The sequence below is a fragment of the Cornus florida genome, unplaced genomic scaffold (genome assembly GCF_030987335.1).
Source record: "Cornus florida cultivar Cherokee Brave unplaced genomic scaffold, ASM3098733v1 CherokeeBrave_3.0.0_Hap2_Chr04, whole genome shotgun sequence".
Lineage (NCBI taxonomy): Eukaryota > Viridiplantae > Streptophyta > Magnoliopsida > Cornales > Cornaceae > Cornus > Cornus florida.
Window position 1 is genome coordinate 37,849,992 of NW_026775574.1, and position 26,347 is coordinate 37,876,338.

Below are 26,347 nucleotides of genomic sequence, written 5' to 3' on the forward strand. Positions count from 1 at the left end.
CGGACTATCACTGCCACCGGTGTCTCCCAAAACAATGGTTTCATTTAATATCTAAAACATAAAAAATGTTAGTTTCTTCCACTCACGAGTGTTTTATGATGAAGGATATAATGTTATGAAATTGAATTTATTTTGTTCGCATGTTCAAATAGTTAAATAATGAAATAGCAGTGCGAGCGACCGTAACATATACCTGGCCTGTTGCTTTCGTTGACTTCCTCCTTTCCCACTATTTAACTCTATGGCTGGTTTCAGCCTCTTAAATCATCCTTTAGAGGTATCTTTAACTTTCAGGGTCATGGGAATTGTTCCATTGTTGTTTTTCACCCTTTTTTTTCCCTTACCCCTTGCAATTTTCTCTGCAAACCTACGACCACAAGTTATTCGTACTGTTCTTTTCCAGTCCAGTGCTTTTCTAATAGATCATTATATCCTTCGGCATCGTATGATGCAATGGAAGATATTTTAGTCAGTATACGGCAAAGCGTCCTATGCCATCGCCTAATCTCAAGTTGAGGATCCAGATTCACGTCGGTGGAAACAATTTCGTCCAACCTGCCATCTCTAGCATTTCTAGTCCACCTTTTTATTATATATCGGGAAGACAATTCATTCACAAACATGCAGTCCTTAAGGATTTTCAAACGGTGCCTGCACAAATAGCCCACTCTTTCAAATTTACAACATGAGCATGACAATTCATCTTCAAATGTCCTGCTCACACGACGTTGCACCCCGTCCTCACCAGCAACTTTATAAACATGGTGTCCATTGTTATCCAAGTCATTGCAACTAATAACAGCCTGACTCGCGAGAGCAGCTAAAAACTCTTCCTGGAAAAGCTGAAATATTGCCATGGTGTACACGTTCCCCGCTTGACGTAATATGTGGCACTTTGTTTTTAGTTCCGGTTGGCTCTCCACCAAGCCATACTCAGCTTCATACTCCTTGTACCGCTTGTCCGACAATAATCTGTCAAAGTGTGTGAAGAATTCTGGTAGAATAAGTTGCGTGCTACTCATTCCTGCAGACCAGTCTTGTTTGACAAATGCCAGGGCCCATTTATGTCTCAAATCTAACAAAGTGGAAAGCCACTTATTACCAGCAACACCATACTCTGCAATCATTAAATCCCGTTCCCTGATAAAATCCTCCTCCTCCTCAATTTCGAACATTAATTTTAAGATGACCTTCTTTATTCCTTCAACGCGTTTAAACATAAATAGTAGGTTCTTTTACACATTATTCATTAAGTGCCAAACACATAAATGATGCTTTGTCACCGGCATGAACTTAATGCCTGTGTTGCAATATTGCAAATCTAAAAAATACGACTGAAATAATACGATTGTTTCAGCATACCAAGTGTTAAGAATGGAGATGCATGAAAATTATTCACATGCTTTAATGCCTTCGCCATTGCAGCGTCTTGATCCGTAATAATCGTCTTTGGCGCTTTTCCGCCCATCGCTTTCAAGAACATTTCAAATAACCAGACAAACGAATCCGCTATCTCATCATACATTAAGGTTGCTCCAAAACAGCGGTCTCCCGGTGATGATTCAGACCCAAGAAAATTACAAATGGTCTGTTGACGTGTACCACTTTGTACGTTGTGTCAAAACTGATAACATCTCCAAACTGGCCATAATTAATGATCATTCTACAATCTGACCAGAATATGTTCGTAATCATTTGTTCACTATCCAGTTGCAAGGAATAGAAGAACGAAGGATCTTCACAAGCACGCGTCTCAAAATAATCCACAAGCCATGCCGCCTCGCTATAAAGAAGCTCCTTTTGTCTTTGCATCCTTAGATAATTTTTAAGAACCACTTTCAAGTACCCAACTGATTCTTTGCCACCAGATTGCCTTCCCATCAACTTATATGCATTATAAGCCAGAACTCCTGAATCCGAAGCCAACTCAACATCAATGGCCTGGACTGAGGAAATTGGTTGCTGGGACGGCATCATGTGGCTGCATTCAGCAATTATGAATGGATGGTTGTGACTTTCTACAAATTTCGAAACTACGTACTTTACCTTTGTCTTGTCATATCTAACAACCATTCGTGCACTGCAATTAGTTCGTGTTTCAGCCCAGGGAGTCTTTCTAAATACATCCCGTTTGTCAGTCCCCTTTACACCTTCCTTGCTACAAACTAACGCCCTTGATGTAATTTTTCCATTAACTTTATTGCCATACTCGTTCTAGATGCTAAAACCAATTCGACCACCATATGCATTGTAAAAATCATATGCCTCTTCCTCACTATCAAACTCCATTTTATACTTTAGTTTCCATTTAATCACTTCCGGTTCTATAACAGGAACGTTTCATCCATTTGTTGTGTCTTCAATATTATTTACTTCACCTTCCATCTGAATGGCTCAAAAAATAAATATTGAATTAACAAAAAAAAAATTTTACTTCTACATCCCAAGTAAAATTCCTATCTCAACGGCTCAAATACAAAACTTTTTCATATGTACGAGCCAATCAAATAAAAAAACCTTTTCACATGTATGACCAATTAAATTTGACATATATCTCATTCATTTCTTTGCATGTATCAATCAAGTATATCCCAAACAAACGAGGATAAAAATCCTCATTGCCATAACAGAACATATATATCCAACGAACTGATGCTAATTTGACATACAGTTTATGAAAATGTTGGGAATCATATTACGAAAAATTTGGGATTTAAGTTACAAAACAATTGGGATTCACCTTACGAAATAGTTAGGACTCACCTTAGGAAAAGTTTGGGATGCACCTTTCAAAAAGTTGGGATATATATTATGACAAATTTGGGATGCATATTATGAAAATGTTGGGATATACTTTAATGCTTTGGGATTTATAGTACGAAAATATTAGGATGTACCTTAGGAAAATGTTGTGACTTACTTTACAAAAGTATTGGAATATAGATAAGGAAGATTTTGGGATGCTTATTAGGAGAAACTTGGGATCCAACTTAGGAAAACGTTACGATGCAAGCCCAAAGACCAAACATTTTCTTAACATTCTAACACTCTGAAACACTCTTTTTCGTCCATTCATGTACTCTACAAATCCTCTCATTTTTTCTCCTCACAAATAAATAAACTTTCAAACCCCATCAATTCAAATTCACCATTAATTTTCTATTTCTGGGTTTCTTACCAAAAATGTGTCTATATATTCTTACTAATTATATTTGTTTATACAATTCAGTTGTTATGGAAATAAGACGATTTCCTTCAAAATGAAATCAAAAAATTATGAATCGTACCTGCTTAGGGTTGGAAATAAGGCGATCTCCTACTTCGATTTGATCTCCGGCAATCTCCTGCTTCGATTTGCTGGTTCTTTTTGGAAGGAAATCAGAATCTGTAATTTTATTGGGACTGACAAAAGCGCTGCTTCTATTTGGAAACAATTTGTAACATCCAAATTTTGGATTGATTCACACAACAATCGCTGCTTCCGACTTCTATTTGGAAAGAAATAAATTTCTAAAATGGCTTCATTCATATTTTGGGAGAGAAAAAGGCTATAGTGGCGGGATTTGATTTCTATTTCAAATGGATTACTGAAATGAGGGAGGGAAGAGGAAGAAGAAATAAGGGAGGGAATAAAAAGGCTGTATACTTGAACAGTGTATACATATATATGTATATACACGAAAATTTTGTATTAGGAATTTTTTTTTTTTTTTTTTTTTTTTTTACCAAACAAGGTAAACACTGTTCATTAACCCAAAATGGAGGAAATGGATCATTGTTGGACTGGAGGTGATCTGGTCCTATTTTTGTGATAGAATTAGGGTAAGGAATGTGTAAACACAGAAAAATTTAGAGTAAGTTATTCATAATTTGATGGGTAAAAAAAAGAGTTAATTTATTAGGCCACCACTCATGTCATTTTGATGCAACTCATATCAAGTTAAATTATCCAAGAATCCAACCCACTCAAAAAATGGGCCAAAGGATAATTTTCATTAATAAAGGATAATTGAATATATATATAAGATAATTATCATAATCATTAATAAAAGATAATTGAATATATGTAATTATCATCAAAGATATTTATATATATATAGGATAATTATTAGAAGGAAAGTAAATTACCATTTCACCCCTTCAGTGAGTTTATAAATAGAGGCCCAGGGGGTGGATACTAAAGAGGATTGGAGGTGAAAACACTGAATCTATGCCAAATTCTTCCCTCTCAACATTCAAACAACAGAGAAGAGAAAAGAAGATTCCGAGAGTATTAAAACTACACTCTGCATCTGTGAGGACTTGTCATCTTTTTCATTTTTTTTTTCTATTTTCTTTCTTCGTCATTTTTCGGTTTCGGGTTAAGTGGGACCAAATCGGGTCAAATATTCGGAATTTTTTTTCAACAATTTGCATTTATTATTTTGGGATTATATCGGACCTATATATTTTATTTGGGATGTTTTGGACATCATATTTTATTTCGGGTCAATCACATTATTATTTTTTAGATATTTTCTTATTTTTGGGCCATTTCGCAGTTTCGGATTTTACGGGACCCACGAGATACTTTTTAGGCTTTTGTTTGCTTTACACATGTATGCATATGTTAAGAGAGAGAGGGAAGCAGCTTGGCAGCTGGATCCCCCCTCCCATTCCTTTCCAATTTTTCTTTTCTTTTCCTTTTATTTTTTCTTTTGTGTTCTTGGCTTTAAGAGCTGATTTCATCTCGTTTTGTTGAGATTACAAGTTGCCGTAGGAGGGTTTTACGTCAAGGAAACCAAGGGGAGCATAACCCTTGTCTTAATTTTCGATTCCGGGGATTTCGGGTTTTTGGGGCCAAGTTCAAGTTTGGATTCGGAGGCGGCTGAAGGAGACTTTGTCATTCCCCTCGCCTTCTTTGTTGACCTTTCGAAGTTATGGCTCGATTGGAGCACTTTTGCAGAGTTTCGATCCACGCATGGCTTGCACACGTCGATCGATAGACTCCGTTTCACTGTAGCATAGAGAGCATTTTCGAGACTTCTAGTTTTCAGTCGAGGCCTAGGGACTTCACATCGACCAAGTTGGCCATTTCAGTAACCGAAACTCTTGCTTCCAGTTTATGATCTTTAAGCCACGTAGGCCCCACTTTGTGACCTTTCATGGATAGTTTATGGTCCATTAGTGTATGTTATTATTCTTTAAGTGTGTTTGTGACCTTGTTGGATGATTTGTCCACGTTTATGACCATTTTATCCCTTTATTTCCGCATTTGTGTCCATTGTGCCTATTATATTCTTTAGATTCTGCAGTTGCATTTGTGTTTGAGTTTTATTGACTCTGTTTGAGATTTTATTGTCGTCTTAGAGATAGTCTTTATCTCTAATGATGTTTTCTTTTGCGTTCCCCTCCACATTTGTGACTAGTTAATGCTTTTGTTCTAGCTTCCGCTTTTTTCTTTGAGATGAGTCTTGTGACCTCATACGAGGTTCTCTTGTGGTCCTAGAGGTGGAGTTTACCTCTAGTGATCTTTTCATTATTTCGCTTCTGCATTTCTGACTCGATATCGGGTCGGGTTTTTGAGTTTCTCATTTATGCACTGAATTTTGGAAATTGGGTTGTTACAAAATGGTATCAGAGCGTCCGGGTTCGAAAACTATGGACGACAAGTTGGGTTTTCTTTATGCTTTATATTGACTTGGCATTTTGTATGCTTATGTGCTTAAGTGTTTAATGCTTTCATTATGTGACTTAACATGATTTAAGTGCTTATATGCTTTGTCATACAGGGTTTATTTATGCATTCATTTGATGAGTTGCATGGGGTTATAAGCATTAAAAAATGATTAATGAATTACGCGTGGATATGGACAGTTGTGTGCACCGAGCACAATACAACCGTTTGTGTCTTACACGCGTGGGCGCATGCACAACACGTGCTAATATGGACGGTTGTGTGCACGGGGCACATTGAATATCTTCTCCCTAAGTGGATGGGATGTCATCTACCAAGTTAGTGGCTTTTGTGGGTGATTCGGAGGGAGGCCTGTATATAAGCCTTGTGAAGGTCTGCAATAGGCACGGAAGTTGGTGCAAAGTGTGCATTGTCATCTTACTATAGACATATGTCATTTCCTTGTACTATTTTGTGAATATAGTGTAGGTGGGGAGTCATAAGGCTTCAGTAAAGCTATGTGTACTTGTTTTTCATTCCTACTTAATCTTCGTTATGTGGCAGTGTGTGTGTCCTAGGCACCAAGAGCGTTGGCTGAGACTATGTTGGGGCAAATTGATGGCTACTTGGTGCCATCACAACAACGAAAATTTGGTGTTGAATTTTACTTTGTGATACGTGTCTTATAATCTGGAGCCAACACTCAAATTAGGGTTTCTTCAGTGCAAATTGGAAACATTCATATTGTTATCATTTCTATTGATGTAGATATTGCCATGAGTTTGGTCTCCCTTCTATTTCTAAGTCATTCATTGGCACCTGATATGCTAAGGATCGAAGACTTTCCTGCCTATTGTGTCATTGTTAACGTCAGTTGAGTTTTTTGGGTTCATTTCTACTAATTGCTTTTCATTACAACAACTCTCAAAATTATTGAATTAAAAAAAAACAAAAAAAATGAAATCCAATTTTGTAGTTTTCTTTTCTTTATTACTTGCTATCCATAATTTTCTTTATTACTTGCTATCGTGGAAGTCAACGTCCAGTCTTGGGGTTGCTGTGTGGCGCTGAAGTTACGACAAGTCGCTCCCAACAGTTTTTGGCACATATTTTCGTTGTTGTGTGACTGTTGATGCCCCTTGGGTATTTGCTTATCAAGGGCCACGTCTTGTGTCATCTGGTGGGACATGTGTAACTTATCAATGATCACGTTTTTTTGTGTTTTGTGGTTATGCTTTTTCGTGTTGGTGGTTGTTACCACGTCTGTATCCTTGGGTTGGGTATTGTGCCTTTTGCTTTGGTTGTCTTTTGTGGATCTGCCGTTGGGCTTCTTGTCTTTACCAATGTTAAAAAAAAAAAAAAAAAAAAAAAACTATTGATGATATTCTTTTGGTTTTGAAACATACTAAATGAGTCATGCTTGGATGGTTCTTTCCATGTTGTTTCAATCATGTTGATGGATTTTAGTGAGAATTAAGCTTATGAAAAAAAATAGAATTCTTAACAAACTTTGAACAAAAATAAATTGGCTGATCCTGGGCTCCCGATTATAAGACACCCATCTTACCAACCCTACAGCAAATTATCATTGAATTTTTTGTATTTGAGAGTTTTGTATGTTTAATTTAGACCCATAATTGATCCTTTGGTTCGGAAATCAGCCACCAATAATCTTTTGAATTGAAGATTAACCAAAAAGAAAGAAATTCTTCCCCGCGCTCGTTGAAGAGGACAAGATATACCACCTGGGCCAATGGACTGGAGTATTAAGAGTATTATTGTTGGTACGGTGTCTTCATGCAAAAATAGAATACGAGAGTGTGGACATGAGAAATTTGCAATCGTGTTACAGAACAAACCTTATACAATTCCTGGACTGTTCTGTAACTCAATCTATCTAGTTGCTATACATATATAAAAATTAAAAATTAAAAACTGTCAAATACAAAGGGAGAAAATTTCCAGTTGCTTCTTCTTTTCTATGGATCCAAAGGGAGAAAATTTCCATTTACAAACCAGAACATTACTATCCACGCGCTATTACACTGGAGAGAGCAAAAATGTGGAAGATATCATTCATAAAGCCCTACAAGCAGTGAGTGGTAATCTGCAAGTTGATCAAAATTTGGCAAACCCCCCTCCACCAAAACATCCATAAAGCCCCCTGAAAGATCTTCATAAAAGCCCTACAAGCAGTAAATTTGTCATCCGCTGACAATCCCCACATCTTGACATCTTCTCTTTCTGCTTGCTGCAATGGAATTTGAAGAATAAAGCGTTCTTCTCGTAGATTAAAAATCTGTTTTACTAGAGAGAGTTTCCAATATTTCAAAGAAGGATCAATTAAGTTAGCCAACCATGTAATTCCAACACCTTGATTTTGGGAAGAAATAAGAGGATTCAACTTACCTGGGTGCGTGCCACGGTTCTTGCCAACATTGCACAGAATTACCATCAACAATTCTCCATCTAAGGCCCTTGCGAAGATCGCATCTTTTGCAGCACAAACACTGTAAGCTAAATATTTGAGGTTGGCAGGCTTAGCTTTCTTTCAAATAGACCACACTTCCTCTTCCACTTCTTTGCATCGTCCAAGGGGACAAAGTGACAAACTAGTGTCTTATAGGAATATGGAAATAATTAGTATAATCAATTAGAATTTCAAATAAAAATCAAAACTATTGTAGTTTAACAAATAACAATCACAATTGACATAAATTTACATTTTAACGACTTGAATGATGATGGTCATCCGAATTCTCCCGGAAGTTGCAATTAGACAAAGCTGAGCTTTGGTAAAATAAAAAATTTTCAAAATCCACAAGCTCAATAAATAACATAAAGTTGAATCAATCCAAAAAATGGTTACAACTAACAACCTCTCAAGGTAAACCCAACCCGGACCGTGGAAAAAATGCTGACCTATCCTAACTTTAAAAGGAATTTCCACCTACAGATGTTCCAGAAGACTCGGCAACATCCTTTAGCCTAAATACTTCTTCAGTTAGTTTACCTCTATCTGCAGAGCGATCCACAGCCATATTCAGTCTCTTCACCCATATATCATAATCGACAGGGTACGGGGTCCCACAAAGGCTATCCACATAGTCTGAAAATGCCTTTAATAGAGCTGAAACCTCACCCAGCTGCCGCTGAATCAGACGCTCTGCCCAATATCTCTGCCTCCATTCCAATGCAGATTCAATTGAATCCTGCTGCTGCATAGTTCCCCCACAAACAAAATAAAGGAGGTAAACAAGGCTCTCTGCATCAGATGAAGGGCAAAGCTTTCCGTGCTGAAGTGCATGAGATGACGAGAACTGCAAATTTATCGCTGGGCTATCTCTGTCTTCCAAAACTGCACGCCCCCATGAGACAGGAACATACAGAAAACCACTAGCAACTTTCGTGTCAACTAAACGTATTATGTTCTCAGGACAGATATCACCGTGCTGGACACTGGCCATTTTTGCACTTCGCAGAGCTGCCAGGCAATCTCGGCAGCATCTAATTGCCTCGTCAGAAGAAATTGAACCATCCTGAGCTACTATGAATGAAAGTGGCTCCCCAACAGGATATGTCACTAGTATTGGGGTTCCACACCATGTATGATCGCATCCCCTTGTGCTATGTTTCTTACAAGGACCAGAATGCAAAAATTGGCCTGAGGCAATCACTTCTGGCAGATATTTGCTCGAAATGCCCTGTTGCTTCAAGATATTTAACACCTTGGTTTGCCTTTGTACTTGGTACCACAGACTCATATCCTCCCAAGATGGCTCAAGTCTTGATGGATGAGCACCCACATATACTGTCAACAACTCTCTCGGATACTCTAAACAAACAGCGCTGTATGAATTACAGTTCCCACTCTCCAGAGACTCCTGTATTTGAAAACCTTTCTGCCCCTGCAGCTGATCTTCCAGTAGCATTATATCACCCTGCTTCAGCTTCAAACGTGACGGCTTCTTGAATGAGGTCTCTTTGTGGTCTAGTTCAACAATTTCTCCATGTTCATGACTAGCCTGTCGGAGGAGTGCAAGCTCATTTTCATTCTCGATGAGGCGGAATTGTATCTTACGCTTCTGAAGACGGAAACTGTGATCTGAGGCAAGTGAGGCAATTGATTTTCTTGGTGGCCCATTCCACTGGACAAGGGAGTAATAAGTTGCCAAAAGTAGTTGCAGGGTTCCCACGTCCCCCCAATTTGCATTCCCAAGTTTGTTCCATATACGGTCCACTGGGGATACACTGATTTCAGCATGATGCTTAATCCACTCTAGCATAGAGTGGTATGGGTTACTCGAGTTAACTTCAAGTTTGCCAAGGTCACCTCCAAGTTTCACAACACCTCCAAATTTAGAATCAAGAACTAAAAGAAAAACAGAGTCACTGGTAACAGAACTGTACTTGCTCAAACTCCTAGAAATAAGTATATGAATACCATAGAAGAGGGCTTCACAAATCATGGTAGAAGAAATCCCAAATTCATTTCCCATCGTAATGTCTGGTCTGAATAGTGCAAACTCAACCACTTCATCCCAGTGGACTTGTAAATTGCTCCCTGTTTTTGATACCAAAGCTGCACCACAAAGCCCTCCAAGCCTTCCCCTTGATATTGCTTTCTCGACAGTATAAAACTTGGATCCAGGATAACTAGGGCAGGATACAAAGTACGGCAAAGGACCATTTTTGTGCCAGAATGTACGCCACAAGCCATCTGCAATAGCATGCAGGAAATCTTCTACTGCAAGATACCCATCCTCTTTCAGATTGCCAGAAGCATAAGGAGAGCAAGGCATGCGGAATAGCTGTCGAAATAAGATCCCCTCCAATGCAAAATCAAGTGTGCGCAGTTCCTCAATCGTAAATGGCGACCTGAAACACTGTCCCTCATCGTTATCTGCAAGTGAATTCTCCAGAACCCAATTTTCAAGATTTTGTGTAAATAAATCTAGGTCAACAAGGTTCCTTTTGAATTCCTTTAGCACCTTGAAAACCCTTCTTGAAGTAGGAATGGACTTGCTCGAAGCTGAAACGCTGGATGTTCTATGAGCAGAGAGACCTGCATTCCATATGACAAATGAAAACAAAGAGAACAGGAAAAGGTAAGGGAAATTGCATTTTTCTAATTGAGGGAGAGAGTTTGTGTCTGAGAGAGATTGATCTATAGTTTTAAGTAGATCCACAAATTCAATGGAAATCTTATCAACAGATATGAAGTCGAGATTCTAGAGAAATATTTGCTAGTATAAAAAAAGTGAGCATAAATTTCAATTTTTCACACAGTAAACAAATGACTGTGATAGCTGCTTGCTGAGAATATAGTTGATCCAACCTAGAATATGAATGCATGCAAAAGGCTATATATTTTAGACAAACACCACAAAAGTACAAAAATTTGGAATTTAACTTTAGTAAAACTACATATAGATTGGTTTTGTTACCAACTAAAGCTCCATTTACTATCAAGGCAGCTTGGGATAATTCCAGATTTCATCACTCATGATATTGTTTTGTTCCCTAAAAATATTCCTATACATGCTTTTTCCCTTTGGTTAGCTATGCAAGACAAGCTTCTTACTCAGTGTAGAATGCAAAAATAGGCTTGGTAAACAACAATAGTTGTCTTTTGCAGAGACAAAATAGAAGATAGAAACCATTTGTTCATTGACTGTTCTTTATTTGAAGTCTAATCATTATTTCAATAAACTCTGATGCAAGCTTGGCCGAATTTGATGATGGATGGATGTGAGTATTGGCGTGTGTATAAATGTGTATATTTACATGTTGGTTCTCACGGTTTTGGGCGTCCATGGCTTTGTTTTGTTTAACTTTTGATGGATTCAAATAGTCAAGGGCTTTTCAGTCAATGTGTGGTCTTTTTTGTTATCTCACACCATAGTTTTAAGGCTATTATTGTCTTTTCAAACAAGGGAAGGGCAACCAAGTCCTTTTTGAAAATATCATTCATGATTCTAATGGTTGGGTGAGCCAAACTTCAAGGGGACATGGTGTAATTTTGAACAAACATGGTTGCATCGTGTAATTAATCGAAACCTCAAGGGAGGTCAATGTAGTTTACCCATGAGATTATACTATGGTTGTGTACAGCCAAACCGTTACCTTAGAACTCCTTCAAGAAATGACATGTCCAAACTTCCAGACCCTTCCAAATCATTCATAAATTAGGATTTAATGGATATTTATTTGCCATCAGATATGATTATTTATCCAGTTTCCGATGTGGAGGACTTGTTTCTTCTAGGCCCCTTTGAGCCTTGTACTGGAGGAGTTGTGTGTCTATCAAAGTTGTTGAAAGAGAGAGACAGAAAGAGAATATATGAAAACGTATATGTTATTCAGCCAATAATACAATAATATAATGGTGTTTATATAGGAGAAGCTACGGAAGTAGGTGAGTGGAGAACAAGAAAACCTTATACATGGTAATTCTATATATGGTAATGAGGGATAGGTGACAACTCATACAATACTAATTGTACATGTGTGACAACTCATACAATACTGTACAACACTCCCCCTCAAGCTGGAGAGTAAATGTCAATAACTCCCAGCTTGCTACATATGGAATCAATAGAGTCCTTGGGAAGCGCCTTAGTGAAGATGTCTGCCAGCTGTCTACCAAAAGGAACAAAAGGTGTAACAATCTCATTCGAGTCAACTTTAGATCGAATGAAATGGCAATCTACTTCAATGTGTTTAGTCCTCTCATGGTAGACTAGATTGCTAGCAATATGAATAGTTGCCTAATTGTCACAATGGAGAGGAATTAGGTACTGGGCTGAAATCCCAAGTTCCTGTAAAAGAGTTTTCAAACAAGTTCACAGGCAATGTGTGCCATGGCATTATACTCTGCTTCAACACTGGAACGAGACATAACTGACTGTTTCTTACTCCTCCAAGTTACTAGATTTCCTCCTATGAAGGTGCAGTAACCCGTGGTGGACCATTGATCAAAAGGAGAACTGGCCCAATCTGCATCTGTATATCCCTCAAGTCGAAGATGTCCAGGAGATCGATAAAGCAGACCACGTCCCAGAGCACCCTTGAGAAACTTCAAGATGCGTACAACTACCTCCATGTGATGTACCTGAGTACTGGTCATGAACTGGCTCACAACATTGACTGCATAGGAGATGTATGGACGAGTGATTGTGAGGTAAATAAGTTTACCTACAAGTCTCCGATAAATCTCTGGATCATCAAGTGGGTCACCATCATCCACCTTAAGTTTTACATTAGTCTCCATGGGTGTAGCTATAGGTTTCGAACCAAGATATCCTGTATCCTGTAAGAGATCAAGAGTATATTTCCGTTGAGAAATACTAATGCCTTGCTTTGACAGAGCCACCTCAATTCCTAGAAAATACCAAAAGTTTGCCCAAATCCTTAGTAAGGAAGCTAGAACTCAAGTGATGGACTAGAACTTGTATCCCATCTTTGTCACTGTCGGTGATAATAATATCATCTACATACACCACAAGAATCACAATACCACGTTTCGTTTTCTTTAAAAAAAAAAGAGTGGTCAGCTTGGCTTCGGGTCATACCATGAGCTACCACTGCTTTACTGAACTTATCAAACCATACACGAGGGGATTGTTTGAGGCGATAGATAGACTTCTTGAGAGGACACACATACTCTCCCTTATACTTAAACCCAGGTGGTTGAGTCATATAGACTATCTCATTAAGTTCACCGTGCAGAAAGGCATTTTTAACATCAAGTTGATGAAGTGGCCAGCCTAGATTAGCTGCAAGAGAGATTATCACACGAACAGAATTCAATTTGGCCACAGGAGAGAACGTCTCAATATAATCAAGGCCATAAGTCTGAGTGTAGCCTTTAGCAACAAGTCGAGCTTTGAGATGGTCAACAGTACCATCAGGATTCTGTTTAACAGTAAAAACCCAACGACAACCAACAACCTGAGTATCTGCAGGCTTAGGAACAAGGTCCCAAGTATGATTCAATTTTAAAGCGTTTATTTCTTCTTCCATAGCTTTCCACCACCCTGGATGAGAAAGTGCCTCCCTGTAGGACTTAGGAAGAACAATAGAGGATAATGACAAAGAAAAAGCTTGGAAAGAGGAGGACAATTTATTATACGATACAAAATTAGAGATAGGGTGATTGGTACAAGACCGTTTACCTTTTTGAACACCAATAGGTTGATCAAGATCAGAGTCCGGAGGGATAGAAGAATCTCCAGGCGTTAAAGCGACTGGTGTAAGTGGCAAAGCTGGGTTTACTACTTCAGTTGTTGGAACATGATTAACTACTCTTTTCCAGCAACGAGCATAGACACGAAGAGTTGGTGGGATGTTAGAATTAAAAACTGGAGTTGGAAGAACAGACTCTTGAAGAACAGAGTCCTCCAAACTACTGCGTTCCTAAGAATAATAAGGAAGGCCCTCAAAGAAAGTTACATCTGCACAAACAAATTGTTTACAAAGAGTTGGACTGTAACATTTAAGTGCGAGAATATCCAAAGAAAATACATTTGTGAGCATGAGGATCAAGTTTGTCTCGTCCCAAGCTTAGATTATGAACAAAACAGACACACCCAAACACCTTTGGAGGAATGGAAAAAGGATTTTTGTAACAAAACATCATTTGGAAGGGTAATTTTCCTTGAAGGATCCTAAAAGACATGCGGTTTAAAAGATAAGCAGCAACCAAAACTGCATCTGCCCAAAAATGTTTTGGAACATGCATTTTCATTATCAAGGCACGAGTGATAGCTAGGAATGGGCCATTCTTCCGTTCAGCAACTCCATTTTGTTGAGGGGTATCAACACAAGATGTTTGATGGATAACGCCCCTCAACTCAAGAATCTTTTGAAAAACATTAAGTTTATATTCAACGGCATTGTCAGTTCTAAGAACAAGTAATTTTGCATCAAATTGATTTTGAATTTCAGCATAAAATGATTGAAAAACAGAGAATACTTGAGATTTATCTTTAAGAATATAAACCCAAGTTAAACGTGAATATTCATCAATAAATGACACAAAATAACGAGCACCAAATAAACCAGTAGTACGAGCTGGTCCCCAAACACCTGAATGTACTAACTCAAAAGGTTTTACACTTTTATCAAAACGAGACTTAAAAGTAGCCGGACGATGTTTACTAAGTTCGCAAGTAGTACAATTAAACTTAGAAAAATCAACAACATAAGGGACCAAGGCTCGAAGACTATTTGAAGAGGGATGTCCAAAGCGGCAATGCCACTAGTAAGTTGAAGAGGAGGTGGAATGTAAAGCTGTCGGAGCAGTAGTTGGCTGGAAGTAGTAAAGACCATCTTTCTCAAACCCCCCACCAGTTGTCTTTTTCGTCTTGAGATCCTGAAAGACAAAACGAGAAGGAGAAAAAGTAACTGAGCAATTTAAATCTGATATGATTTTGCGATCTGACAATAAATTGAATGAAAATTGAGGGATATATAAAACTGATGAAAAAGTGAGACCCAAAGTGTGGAAGGTACCAATTCCATGAAAAGGTGATTGGCACTATTCGCTATAGTAACAACCGATGGTGAGAAAACATTAACAATATCAGAAAGAAGAGATGGGCATGTGATCGGATGCCCCTGAATCAATGATCCAAGGTGTAGAAGATAAAGCATGGAGACACGTATTACCTGAAGTAACAATAATAGCAGTGGAGGGGGGATGATTTGCACGCTCACGCTTTACCAGTTTGGTGCTGGTGATTGATCCAAGAAGATGGGATTCTTTAGTATCCATCACAAGAGCTACCGAACAAATGAGATATAGTAGCAAAAGGGAGCTGAGATAAGAGAACCAAGATCTAGCCGAGATGAACCCGAGAGAAATTATCGAGGAAAGAGCTGAGGAGGGATTCGAGAGAGATTGCTAAGACGAGAACTGAGATCACTGAGGAGAGATCGCCGAGAAGAGATTGAGAGAAAGCCGAGATGGAATCAAGATCGGAGTCTGAATAAAACTAAGAAAAAAAAATTCAAAGAGGGATCGATTTCCGCTCTGATACCATGTTTAAAGAGAGAGAGAGAAAGAGAAATATGAAAACGTATATGTTATTCAGTCAATAATACAATAATACAATGGTGTTTATATAGGAGAAGCTACGGGAGTAGGTGAGTGGAGAACAAGAAAACCCTATACATGGTAATTCTATATATGGTAATGAGGGGTAGGTGACAACTCATACAATATTGTACAACAAAAGTGATACTTCTCATCAAGGAGATAGCCAATGCTATCTTGGTTGATGGAAAGGTCATCCATGCTTCAATGCCATGTAGATTATGGAGGATTAGTTTCACCATATTGACCCAAACCTTTAGGAAAGGTGCCACCAACTTACTCTTTGGAGGCAAGTTCTTCTCAATCAGGCAAAACTAATGGAGATCATGATGTGTCTCCTGTGACACGTAAGAATAGGTGTAAACACAAGTTTTCTAGGGATATATATATTTTTTTTTTCAGCTTTCTAACTTTTAGGGTTCTTATATTTTGCTCAGGGTTGCCTATATATATTCTAGGATTTGAAGCTCTCCAGCAAAATAATTTAATGCATGTAATCACTTCAAAAGTTTAACTTATCAAGATAAAAAGATGTACTACCCTTTATAATGAATATCTAAATTCATGAAATGTTATTCATGGGTCCCAATTGGAGAAGGAATTCGAGAATTGATTGCTAGACCTACAACAAAAGTAGGACTGTTGTTTTTTGCATTCATGATACCAATCATTGCCTTAGGGGCCAGACATGCCACTTGGTCACACCATATTAAATTTGAATCATGCAATAAGCAAACTACACACAAAGGTTAAAGAAATTAGGAATTATGAGAACCAAAAAAAAAGACAAGTAAAAGGGATGGGGTGGGGTAAAGGTTCAATTATTGTCACTGAAAATTAAAATATGGTTATACACTTTTCAAATATTTGCCTACCATCTTCATCATTAAGTGATGGGTGCATGTCATAATAATCTGCACACAATTTTTTAAAAGCAATAATAGGAAGTCAAATAAATGAGAGAACCTTGGAAAAGCCTTATTCCAACTGCTTGGATCAGCTATGTTGAACATTTCTCACCATTCAACCCTATTTTGAGCCATATCCTCAGTTAAAAACCTTTAATCAGAACTTCTCACTGCCTCCACACATTTTACCTTAATGTTTCGTCAAATAGGAGTAAAATTTTCATGCAGACATTCAATAGTAAAAAATAAAAGTGATTTACTCAAATTTAATACTTTAATGAGCTAAATTGTAGAAAATCAGCTAGCAAATCGTTGGAGGAGAAATTAAGTAAAAAGGAAGATTGGTCATATTTACATACCAAACCTAGATTTCCTGAAACTTCCGCTCAAACTATGCACTGGAGATGAGTCCGAATCATTTTGTTGAAAATCTGAATCATGTCATCAACAAGATCGTAAACAACCAAATTTTGGCATTAGGACATATATAAATGCTCATTAAGAATAAACAAAAACTCAGTAAAGGTAGACCATATGATTTAAACTCCATAATCCACGTATACATATGATTTATGATCTCAAAACTACTAGTTTTGTAAAAGTGAAAAGACCTCCTCACTTGCACTGTAATTCAACAGAAAATTTTGGAGCCTAATTGTCTTCAAATATTATAGAGGAACCATATTCAACAAACCTGGACCAGAAGTTAAACTTCTCAACAGGGCATGTGATATTGGTTTTCAAGTGCTAATCACTCAACCTTGTCAAGAGGAGTAGAACCCCCTCCTTTCTTGTGCTGCTTAATGAAATTTTACTTTCAGAAAATAATATAAATAAATGTCATAGAGTTCACAGTTTTTAATTAGAGCATTTGATTAAAATTAGGACATCACGCTATATCTTATAGTTAAATAATTACTTGAAGTGAGAAAAATCAAAATAAAGAATATTGAAAGTCATTCTAGTTGTTATGCATTGTTATTATCAGAATCTACAGATTTGATGTGTAACATCAACACACTTCAGTTTTTTTTTTTTTTAGGAGATTCCAACCCTCCCTAGCCACAGACAATGCAAAAGAAGATGGTTCACCGATTCCCCATCCCTCCCGCACATGCAGCACCAATTGACGATAATCTGCCACCTCCTCCTCAAGTTGTGAATCATCAGAATCCTCCCCGACGATGTTGTCTACTCGAAGAAAGTCAGAATCTTCCCCAAGGTTGTCGTCCACCCAAAAAAAGCCACCTTTAATGGGGCTTTTTGTGTGTCAAATGGCATTCCAAGGGAAGGGAAGGAAAGGCCCTGCACATCTACCAATCTCCTATAAAAACGAGCGGAACCTAACTCAGTTCAGGACAAGTTTCGCATATCATCTTTTTCCATTTATGCTCAACTTTGGTTGATAATAAACTGTAGGAAAAGAATTGAAATACACTTATCATGAAATAAACTATTAATTTCTCCCTCACACTTTGAGTAGTAAACCGTATCTCTTTTAGTCACTCCACAATCCATCTTACCATCCTCATTTCAGCTACATGACATCGTTCTTGTTTCCTTTTAGAAGCCCAACAACCTGCTTAGAATTTCCTTTTAGTTTATTTATTTATTTTTGATAAGTAAATTACCTTTTAGTTTATTGCATAAAACATCAATAGTCTGCCTCCATTTTGTCCAATGTGATCTAATTCTACTATTTATATCACCATCTATATATCCATCCTTCTATATTATTTATCCTAAATACCAAAAATTGTTATTTTGAATCATCTTTTGGTTTTGAAGTGTGATTTTTATATGATCAATACTTGATTCTTTATTAAATTTACATTCCGAACATTTTAGTTTGGTCCTACTAATTTTTAATCCTTTTGGTTGTAATGCATCTCTTCACATTTACAATTTTATTATCAAGCTTCCCTTAGAAGTATCCAACAGCACTAAAGAAAACTTAATTAAATTATGTAATCTTCTATAAACTCTACAATTAATTCTACTTTCACAAGTGACTAAAAGTTAAACAAAATATAATTATTCCAGTGAAAGGCTGTGCTCATTACTATTTATCCAAATATTAACTTAATTATTCATAATATAAACAAGAAGATATTGGAACAAAAGGAATCCTACTTGACAAAGACCTCACTTATCACCATGTACAAACTACTAAGAATTTCATGTCCAGGGCATTGATCAAAGATATTGCATTAAATATGTATACAAACCAGATCTGGACTTCCTGAAACTTCCATCCATACTTTGCCCAGGGGATGAGTCCAAGTCATCTTCTTGACAACCTAATCCATGTTCAAGAGAAATTTCTAAATAAATCATTTTTTTAAATATGTAGGAGATAAAATACGTATCAATAAATATAAGGTGCATGATATATTATGAACTGTTTACAGATTGAAACTTGAGCCTCCAGTTAGCAAAACTTGAGTTCAAAATTGCAAAGTTCATTAACAAGCAAAATTTATTAAAGCTATATAAAAAACATATAAACGAGAAAAGACCCAAGGAATAAGGAATGATGGATAAAGATGATATGAGCAGAACAGAAGAATAGAAAAGAAAACAAGAGAAATGCAAACCCCATATGATAGCATGCGTTGATACAATGGACAGACAGAGATTCTTAATTGCTTATGTGTAGAACAGAAAGACAGAGAACATTGGGTTGCTGAAGCACTACATGTAGACATGTTCAGTATTTAAGTGCCCATAAAAATTAATAATAATAAAGTAACATATAATCTTATATTCCAGTTTCTTAGTAATGTTTAAAGATTTACATAATTCTATTTATAAATAAAAGGCATTATAGCGGTCTAAGCCGGTCTTGGTATCATCAATTGTAATAGGAAGAAGAATACAAAATAAATGAGTTCTTTGATACAGGATATATTAGTGCTCTGATACCAAACTGATGTAGTCCAGAAACGAACTAAAAACACTCTGACAGCAAGTTGATGTAGAACCAAAAAGAAATAACAAGGTGAGATGTAAAAGTGGGGATGAGGTTTGAAGAAAAAAGAGAAAATAGAAAAATGGGATAAGATCAGAGACTGAAAAGATGAGGCTAGAAAACTAAGGGGTCTGGAAGAGCAAGAAAGGAGAACATGAGAAAACTCTGAAACCACAAATATTATTCAATAATCAAACCTACTAAGTTCTATTACATCCAGCATTTTATAGGCAAACTCTAAATAAGAAACCCTGAAAATTAAAGACAAGTAAATACCAAATAAATTATAAAAAAAAATCCTGAAAATGAAAATGCAACCCTGACAGAATGTCCTATGTCTGCACTCAACATAAGAGCAAAACTCCTCTCGATCTCCATCGCTTTTTCATTACTGAATATAAAAGGAATTCCAACTCTTTAACAGGACATGCGTTTAGCGTGTTGTCCCCTTTAGAAATTCCAAAATTACCCATTTAATGAGTGGGAAATCTTAAACTGTCTACGGAGGGATATTTGAGGTTAGGTCCTTCTATTGTGATCTAATGGAGCGTTCTGGCCCCACTTTCCCTTGGAAAGCTGTCTGGAGGACGAAAGCTCCATTGAAAGTGGCATTTTTTTCGTGGATTGCTGCCATGGGAAGTATCCTTACTCTTGACAACCTTAGAAGGAGGTGTCACGTTACGGTCAACTGGTGCTACATGTGTAAGAAGTCGGGTGAATCCATGAACCATCTTCTCCTTCATTGCTCGGTGGCAAGGGATGTTTGGTCTATGTTCTTGGCGGCTTTTGGTCTTCCATGGGTTTTTCCTTTTTCCACCATGGATATACTAGAGACTTGGAAAGGGTGTATAGTGGAGAGCCGAGTCAAAGATGCTTGGAGGGCTACTCCCCTTTGTATTTGGTGGGGTCTGTGGTGTGAGAGGAATAGGAGATCCTTTGAGCAAGAGGAGTCTCCTATTTGGTCTCTTAAATTCAATATTATATCTACTTTATTCTTTTGGGTTAATGGGAGGGATTGTAACTCTATAGATTGTCTTTTGGACTTTGTGGATAACTTAAAGTTATAGTGCCGCCTTGGTCAGTTTTGTTTCCTCTGGGAGCGCTCCCCTTTTGAGTGCCTTTCTTCAATATAATCTTACTTATCAAAAAAAAAAATTACCCATTAAAAGTTTAAGAGTTCATATTGTTAGTTAGAAAAAGTTTCAAAAGTTAAGAATATAGTGGGACAAATATAATAATCTTTTCACATTGACTTTTAAATGGACATGAATTTTAGGACATCCAGATATGGAAAAAGGGACAAGAATTCTGGGGGAGTAATAGACTGACGTGATTGTGAAATAGAGTAGTACGTTGCACACAAGATGTGAATCTGAGGAACTAAGTTCCAGGCAGATGTCCAAAACCATTTTTACAGGTACAGGGTGAACGAAATTCTCTGTCTAAGAATGCATGATCTTAACAAATAAACTGCTTCCTTGAAGTGATGACCTTTCTTCCTTTACCCCATAGAAGTAATGGCTGGATCAATAACTAGCCAGGAGATGACCATTCAGGAAATAGAAAATCACATCACAAAAAGAACACCGGAGACATAATCACATTTCCTGTACTCAGACCAAGGAACTTCCATTATAGTGTCTCTATGACCAAAGAATGCAGCTAAATTCATATAACAAAGGATTATTACTCTTAAGAATTCCTGCAGTAACTAGGAAGCCCAGCTGATGCTTAGAATGTTGAAAATTGAGGACTGCACCCATCTCAGTCATATTCTGTTAGCATACTACAACAAAGTTCTGACATATTCTGGTGAACAGAAGTTTTTGTCATATCTTTTGAACAAATGTTTTTGACATATTCTGGTGAACAAAAGTCTTGTTAGGTCAATAAGATTGTGTCACTTCATCAGATAATTTCACATTGAAGATGTGACTGAGAATTGATGACAGAGTTGCGATCAACATCAACGTGATTCTTCAAGCTTCCTCAAACACAGAATTTAGGATTGATAAGTGACTCAGAGGGATTAGGATTTACTTTGATTAGTCATTAGATTAGTTTGCCACACAATTTTATCCAGATATTTGACTGAATCAATCCAAAAACTGATTAAGAAGCTTAATATGAAAAGAAAAATTTATGATCTGAGCCATAAGGCAGAGAGACTTTTTCTTAAAGTCAGAGAGCTGCAGAACTATAGGCCTAAGGGAAAGGTATGCCAAAATAGCCCACCATCACATAATAGACACTAATTCTGGGATTCAGGGGCTCTGTTCCCAGGGACATTCTGTTGGGTAATTATGGAAGGAATTTGTTTGGTAATTTTGATAAATAATCCTTCGAAAATTTTTGTTTTTAACATAAAGAATCATAAATGATGTAATTATGGTTTACGGTCTATCAAAATCAAGACAGTGGGTGCTCAACTGATAGAGCATACTATTGAATGGATAAATACACTACATAGACTGCTCGACCAGTAGCGTTAACTTCAACCAGCCAAACAAGGTTCAATGAGATCCCAACCGTTCAAGCTAAGATATTGGACTTAAGGTTGTTTGGATCGAGATTCTACGTTAGATCGATGAGGGGTCCGTAGGATCGGAATTGTAGGATCGAGAATTGTAAGATTCTATAAAACTATTAGAAATGTAGCTCTAAGTCAAATATTATCGATATAAGTAGAGAATAAGGCTAAATAACCAAATGAGATACTCTAGCAAAATCAATTAACATTAAAAGATATTAAGACACATTACAATAGTGAGATCAAGAGCTAAAATTGGTCTTTCCTCTACTTACGTTATTTTTTTTATTTTTATTTTTTTCTCTATATTTTCTTTTTCCATTTTTTTTTTTTTTTTTTTTTTTTTTTGGGGTGGTTGCGAGCTTAAATGAATAATATTTCTAAAAATTTTGTAATTGTAAATTTCTCAAAAGCTTCTACAAGCATTTGTTTACCCTAGGATGAATAATTAAAATGCTATCTATTTCTGATGAATTAGCTATTGATAGTAGTTGTAGAACAGAGAGGTTAGGCTATTTGACATTTTCTCAATCACTAACAGGAAACAGCAAGATGGCACCAAAGCCTCCGAATTCGACCCCATACAACTCTAACTGTTTAAAAGTTGGATGAATGATGCCTCATCCAATATTCTGTGACTATGTTTGAAACTTTTTCTTAATTTATTTTTCCATTATCTGTATATTTTTCTTTGTTAGGAGTACAAACTAAGCAAGAAAGTACAGTAAGAAAAACAAAAATAGGGGAACAATTAACCCAGTTGTACAGATAGTCACAGACAATAATATATGGTGGGTACAGTCACCAGTGCCAAAAACAATATAGAAAAATAGTTATATATCCGCGTATAGGCATACAAAATTCACTGGCTTTAAGTACCAATAGAGTAATTGAAAATTTATAATCAAGTAACCTTATGAAGATGCGATTTGAGGCCCAATTCAGATGTGAATAAAACAATTCAGTTCTCATTGATTCAGCAATTTACTGATCATCACAAAATAAAAAACAAAAAACAAACCCTTACTTGAGCAGTTAGGCAATTACCATTCTAAACAAAAAAGCATTGAAAATGAAACTTTTCCTCAATTTGGTTATTAGTCAATTTTTTTTTTTTTTTTTTTTTTTGAAAGTTATAGTAATCAATTTTTTTTATCAAACAAGTAGTTAAATTCCAATAAATTGCTATGGATGTAGCTGATGCACAACAATTTGTATTTAGCCATTACAAATGACATCCCTGTAGTAAAAGACAAACCAAAACAAACAAGCAAAGAACTGTAGTCTCCAATGTACTACTCAATAAACAATGCACTTCAGAGAAAGTGAACAATTTCTAGAATCTACTTACTTTCCTGGAAAAAGAAAACAATTTCTAAAGTATGTATATATATATATATATATATACCTCACCTAATTTCATTGTGACGAGCTGTTGGAAGGAGAAGTCGAAGAAGACAAAGATGGGAGAATGCAGGAACTCAGCCAAGAGATCATTGGAAAATGTAGGGTTAAAGTATTCAACTCTATGATCTACAACACTAATTAGAAAACGAAGGGGGCAATAAGCCAATGTAACAGCAAGAGAGAGAGAGAGAGAGAGAGAGAGAGAGAGAGAGGTTTGACTGAAGAAAAAGAAAGAAATGGAATGGCATTGAAACGAAAGAAAAGTCACTGTCAACGTGAAAACGATATGAATGTCATTGCCAACACTTAAATGATGACCTTGATGTTGATGGTGCCTTCATCCTATCTAGGGTTTTATTTTGTCTTTACTTTATGTATATTAGAATAATGCCACAATTTGGATGGCAGTTGTAATGGCCATCTTTTAAACGTATTTTGAATATAAAAAAATAGTGCCAACACCTTGTTCGTCCAAGCCCCTAAAAATATATATATATAAAATAAATAAATAAAAAATTATTCTAAATCTCATTTTTGAAGGTATGAGAAATCCCTTGTTCAGGCCCTTTTTATGTTTCTATTATATTTATCATTCTGTTTATAAAATTAGTAAAACATAATTGGACATATAATAAGAGTATTTGTATTTGCCAGAAGACACACCAACAACTCTTTCTTGTTCATATATCCTAGGCCAAATATATATATATATATATATATATATATATATATATTTGTGTATTTAGCGGAAGTGATGTCAACAAAATTAAATTTTTTGAAGGTGTCATTTTACCGAGTAATTTAATAAATAAAAATACTTATTCATTTCAGCTTTTTGTTTTTGTTGTTATGCTTATTTGTTCTTCTGCAGGCCTCTCTGTTCTTTTCATTATTGTATATTTTGCTTTGAAAAAGCTCAGCATTATAAAAAAATACTGTAAACAATAAAAATTAATGTTGGGATTACAATAGACAATTGACAACAACTCAAAAGACAGACAAACAAACAGAGGTAAACAAGAAGTAAAGGCTTAATTAAAAAAGTGAGTGAGTGAGATAGACTCCTCCATCACTCCTGGTTGGCCCTTGATGGTTGTTGGTCGGTCCAACTCACTGTGATGCATTGCTGCCTAGAGAGAGAGAGAGAGAGACAGAGAGAGACAGACTCCTAAATTACTCGCGTTAAGTTGGGCGGAAAAGCACGCGCCATCAAAGCAAAATGCAATGGCGCGGGCACTCTGTGGGGCCCACACCATTATATCCATCCCCAATCTATAAATTTGGTTAATTCTAAGAAAAATTCCATCTTAGTCCTACATTTTAACCTCAAAGACAAATAAGTCCTAAAAAAAAAATTATAGAACAAAGAAGTCCTACTTTACATAAATATTTCCAATCAAGTCCTAAACTAAATAGAATCCCTATTTTACCCTTTCCATATTCCCCTCACTCTCAACCCCCATTCTCCCTTAACCAATCCGGGAATCCATTTGAGGAACCAAAGGTTTGACAGAGTTCAGTTGGGTGGTTTAGCAGCGATGATGAGACCACACATTTCTCCTCAAAATCTCTTTCCTCTGATTTATCTGGTCAGTCTTTTTACCAAAACAGAGCTCGTTGCGACCTCCAAATTGCTCGAGTTCACCAACACAGCTGAGTCCTCCGCTCCGAGTCAGCCGGTTAATTCTTGCCGCCGTCCGTCTCCACCGGCTGAGTTCATCCTCACCGAACTCACCGCCAGCCCATCCCTGCCGGATCCATCACAGCCGCTATTCTTGGCTACTGTTCCATCCCGCCAAGCCACGCCGCAGGCTTAAAGCTGAGCTTCTTCTTCCATCACCGATCAAACCATCACGACCGAGCCCTCACCGGCCGACCCCTCCATCGCGGCTGAGTCCTCGACATCATCCAAAGCCAAAACCCCCTCCAGCCTTCCTTCTTCCTTGATCGAAGCTTTTTTCGAGCGAGGTCATGTAGTTGCCCCCTCTGTAACGATTTTCGCAATGAGATCAGGATATATGTGTGTGTGTGTGTGTTGGGGCGGCAAGATGAGAACAGAGAACGGAGAGAGGAAAGACTCACCTCATCGGCAACTATAGGCTCCATGGATTCCGGCAGCGATTTGCATAATGTCCTCATCGGTGAATCGATCCGCAACAGCGGGAACGGTTTGCCGTGGTGGCGGCGATTTGTGGCAGCGAAGTTATGGCAGCCGGCGATTTGGTTGCCTCTTGTTCGTCTTTTTTTTTCATTTGACTAGGATTTGCTTAAGGGAGAAAAGGGGTTGAGAGTGAGGGGGAATATGGAAAGGGTAAATTAGGAATTTTATTTAGTTTAAGACTTGATTGGAAATATTTATGTAAAGTAGGACTTCTTTGTCCTATAAACTTTTTTTTAGGACTTATTTGTCTTTAGGATTGAAAAGTAGGACTAGGCTGTAATTTTTCCTTAATTCTATTCATTTTATAATATATATATTAAAAGTCAATCAAATATTATTTTTTATTTTTTATTTTTGCAAAATTTAATTATAAAATAATAAAGTAAATAAGGAGGAGTGAATCGCATAATACCTGTGTGACTATCCAAATAAAGAAAATTGCAACATTAATACAATTGCTTATGTAATTCTTCACGTTTTAAAAGTAGATTGGATATTTGGAGATGATGGCCGTGGATGCTCTTTACCACCTTTGAAATCAATTTCATTAGAAAGTGTGTCCTCTACTTTCTTTCTTTTTTTCTGTCTTTTAAAATTTTATTTTATTTTATTTTA

General features: G+C 36.9%; 3 protein-coding genes across 3 annotated transcripts; all 3 read right to left on the bottom strand.

The window, feature by feature from the left end:
• Window positions 1–380: 380 nt before the first annotated feature.
• Window positions 381–1,468, bottom strand: LOC132304913 (protein FAR-RED IMPAIRED RESPONSE 1-like). The gene is made up of 2 exons (XM_059802612.1): window positions 1,363–1,468; window positions 381–1,201 (listed from the first exon to the last, which is right to left on the bottom strand). Exons 1-2 carry the CDS (start codon window positions 1,466–1,468, stop codon window positions 381–383), a joined length of 927 nt encoding a protein of 308 aa, XP_059658595.1.
• A 56-nt stretch (window positions 1,469–1,524) lies between these two features.
• Window positions 1,525–2,073, bottom strand: LOC132304914 (protein FAR1-RELATED SEQUENCE 5-like). The gene has a single exon (XM_059802613.1). The coding sequence runs from the start codon at window positions 2,071–2,073 to the stop codon at window positions 1,525–1,527; it is 549 nt and encodes a 182-aa protein (XP_059658596.1).
• Window positions 2,074–7,483: 5,410 nt separating this feature from the next.
• Window positions 7,484–23,765, bottom strand: LOC132303158 (uncharacterized). Its single transcript, XM_059800303.1, has 4 exons — window positions 23,578–23,765; window positions 18,892–18,963; window positions 17,023–17,094; window positions 7,484–10,721 (listed from the first exon to the last, which is right to left on the bottom strand). Exons 1-4 carry the CDS (start codon window positions 23,585–23,587, stop codon window positions 8,590–8,592), a joined length of 2,286 nt encoding a protein of 761 aa, XP_059656286.1. The 5' UTR covers window positions 23,588–23,765; the 3' UTR covers window positions 7,484–8,589.
• Window positions 23,766–26,347: the final 2,582 nt, after the last annotated feature.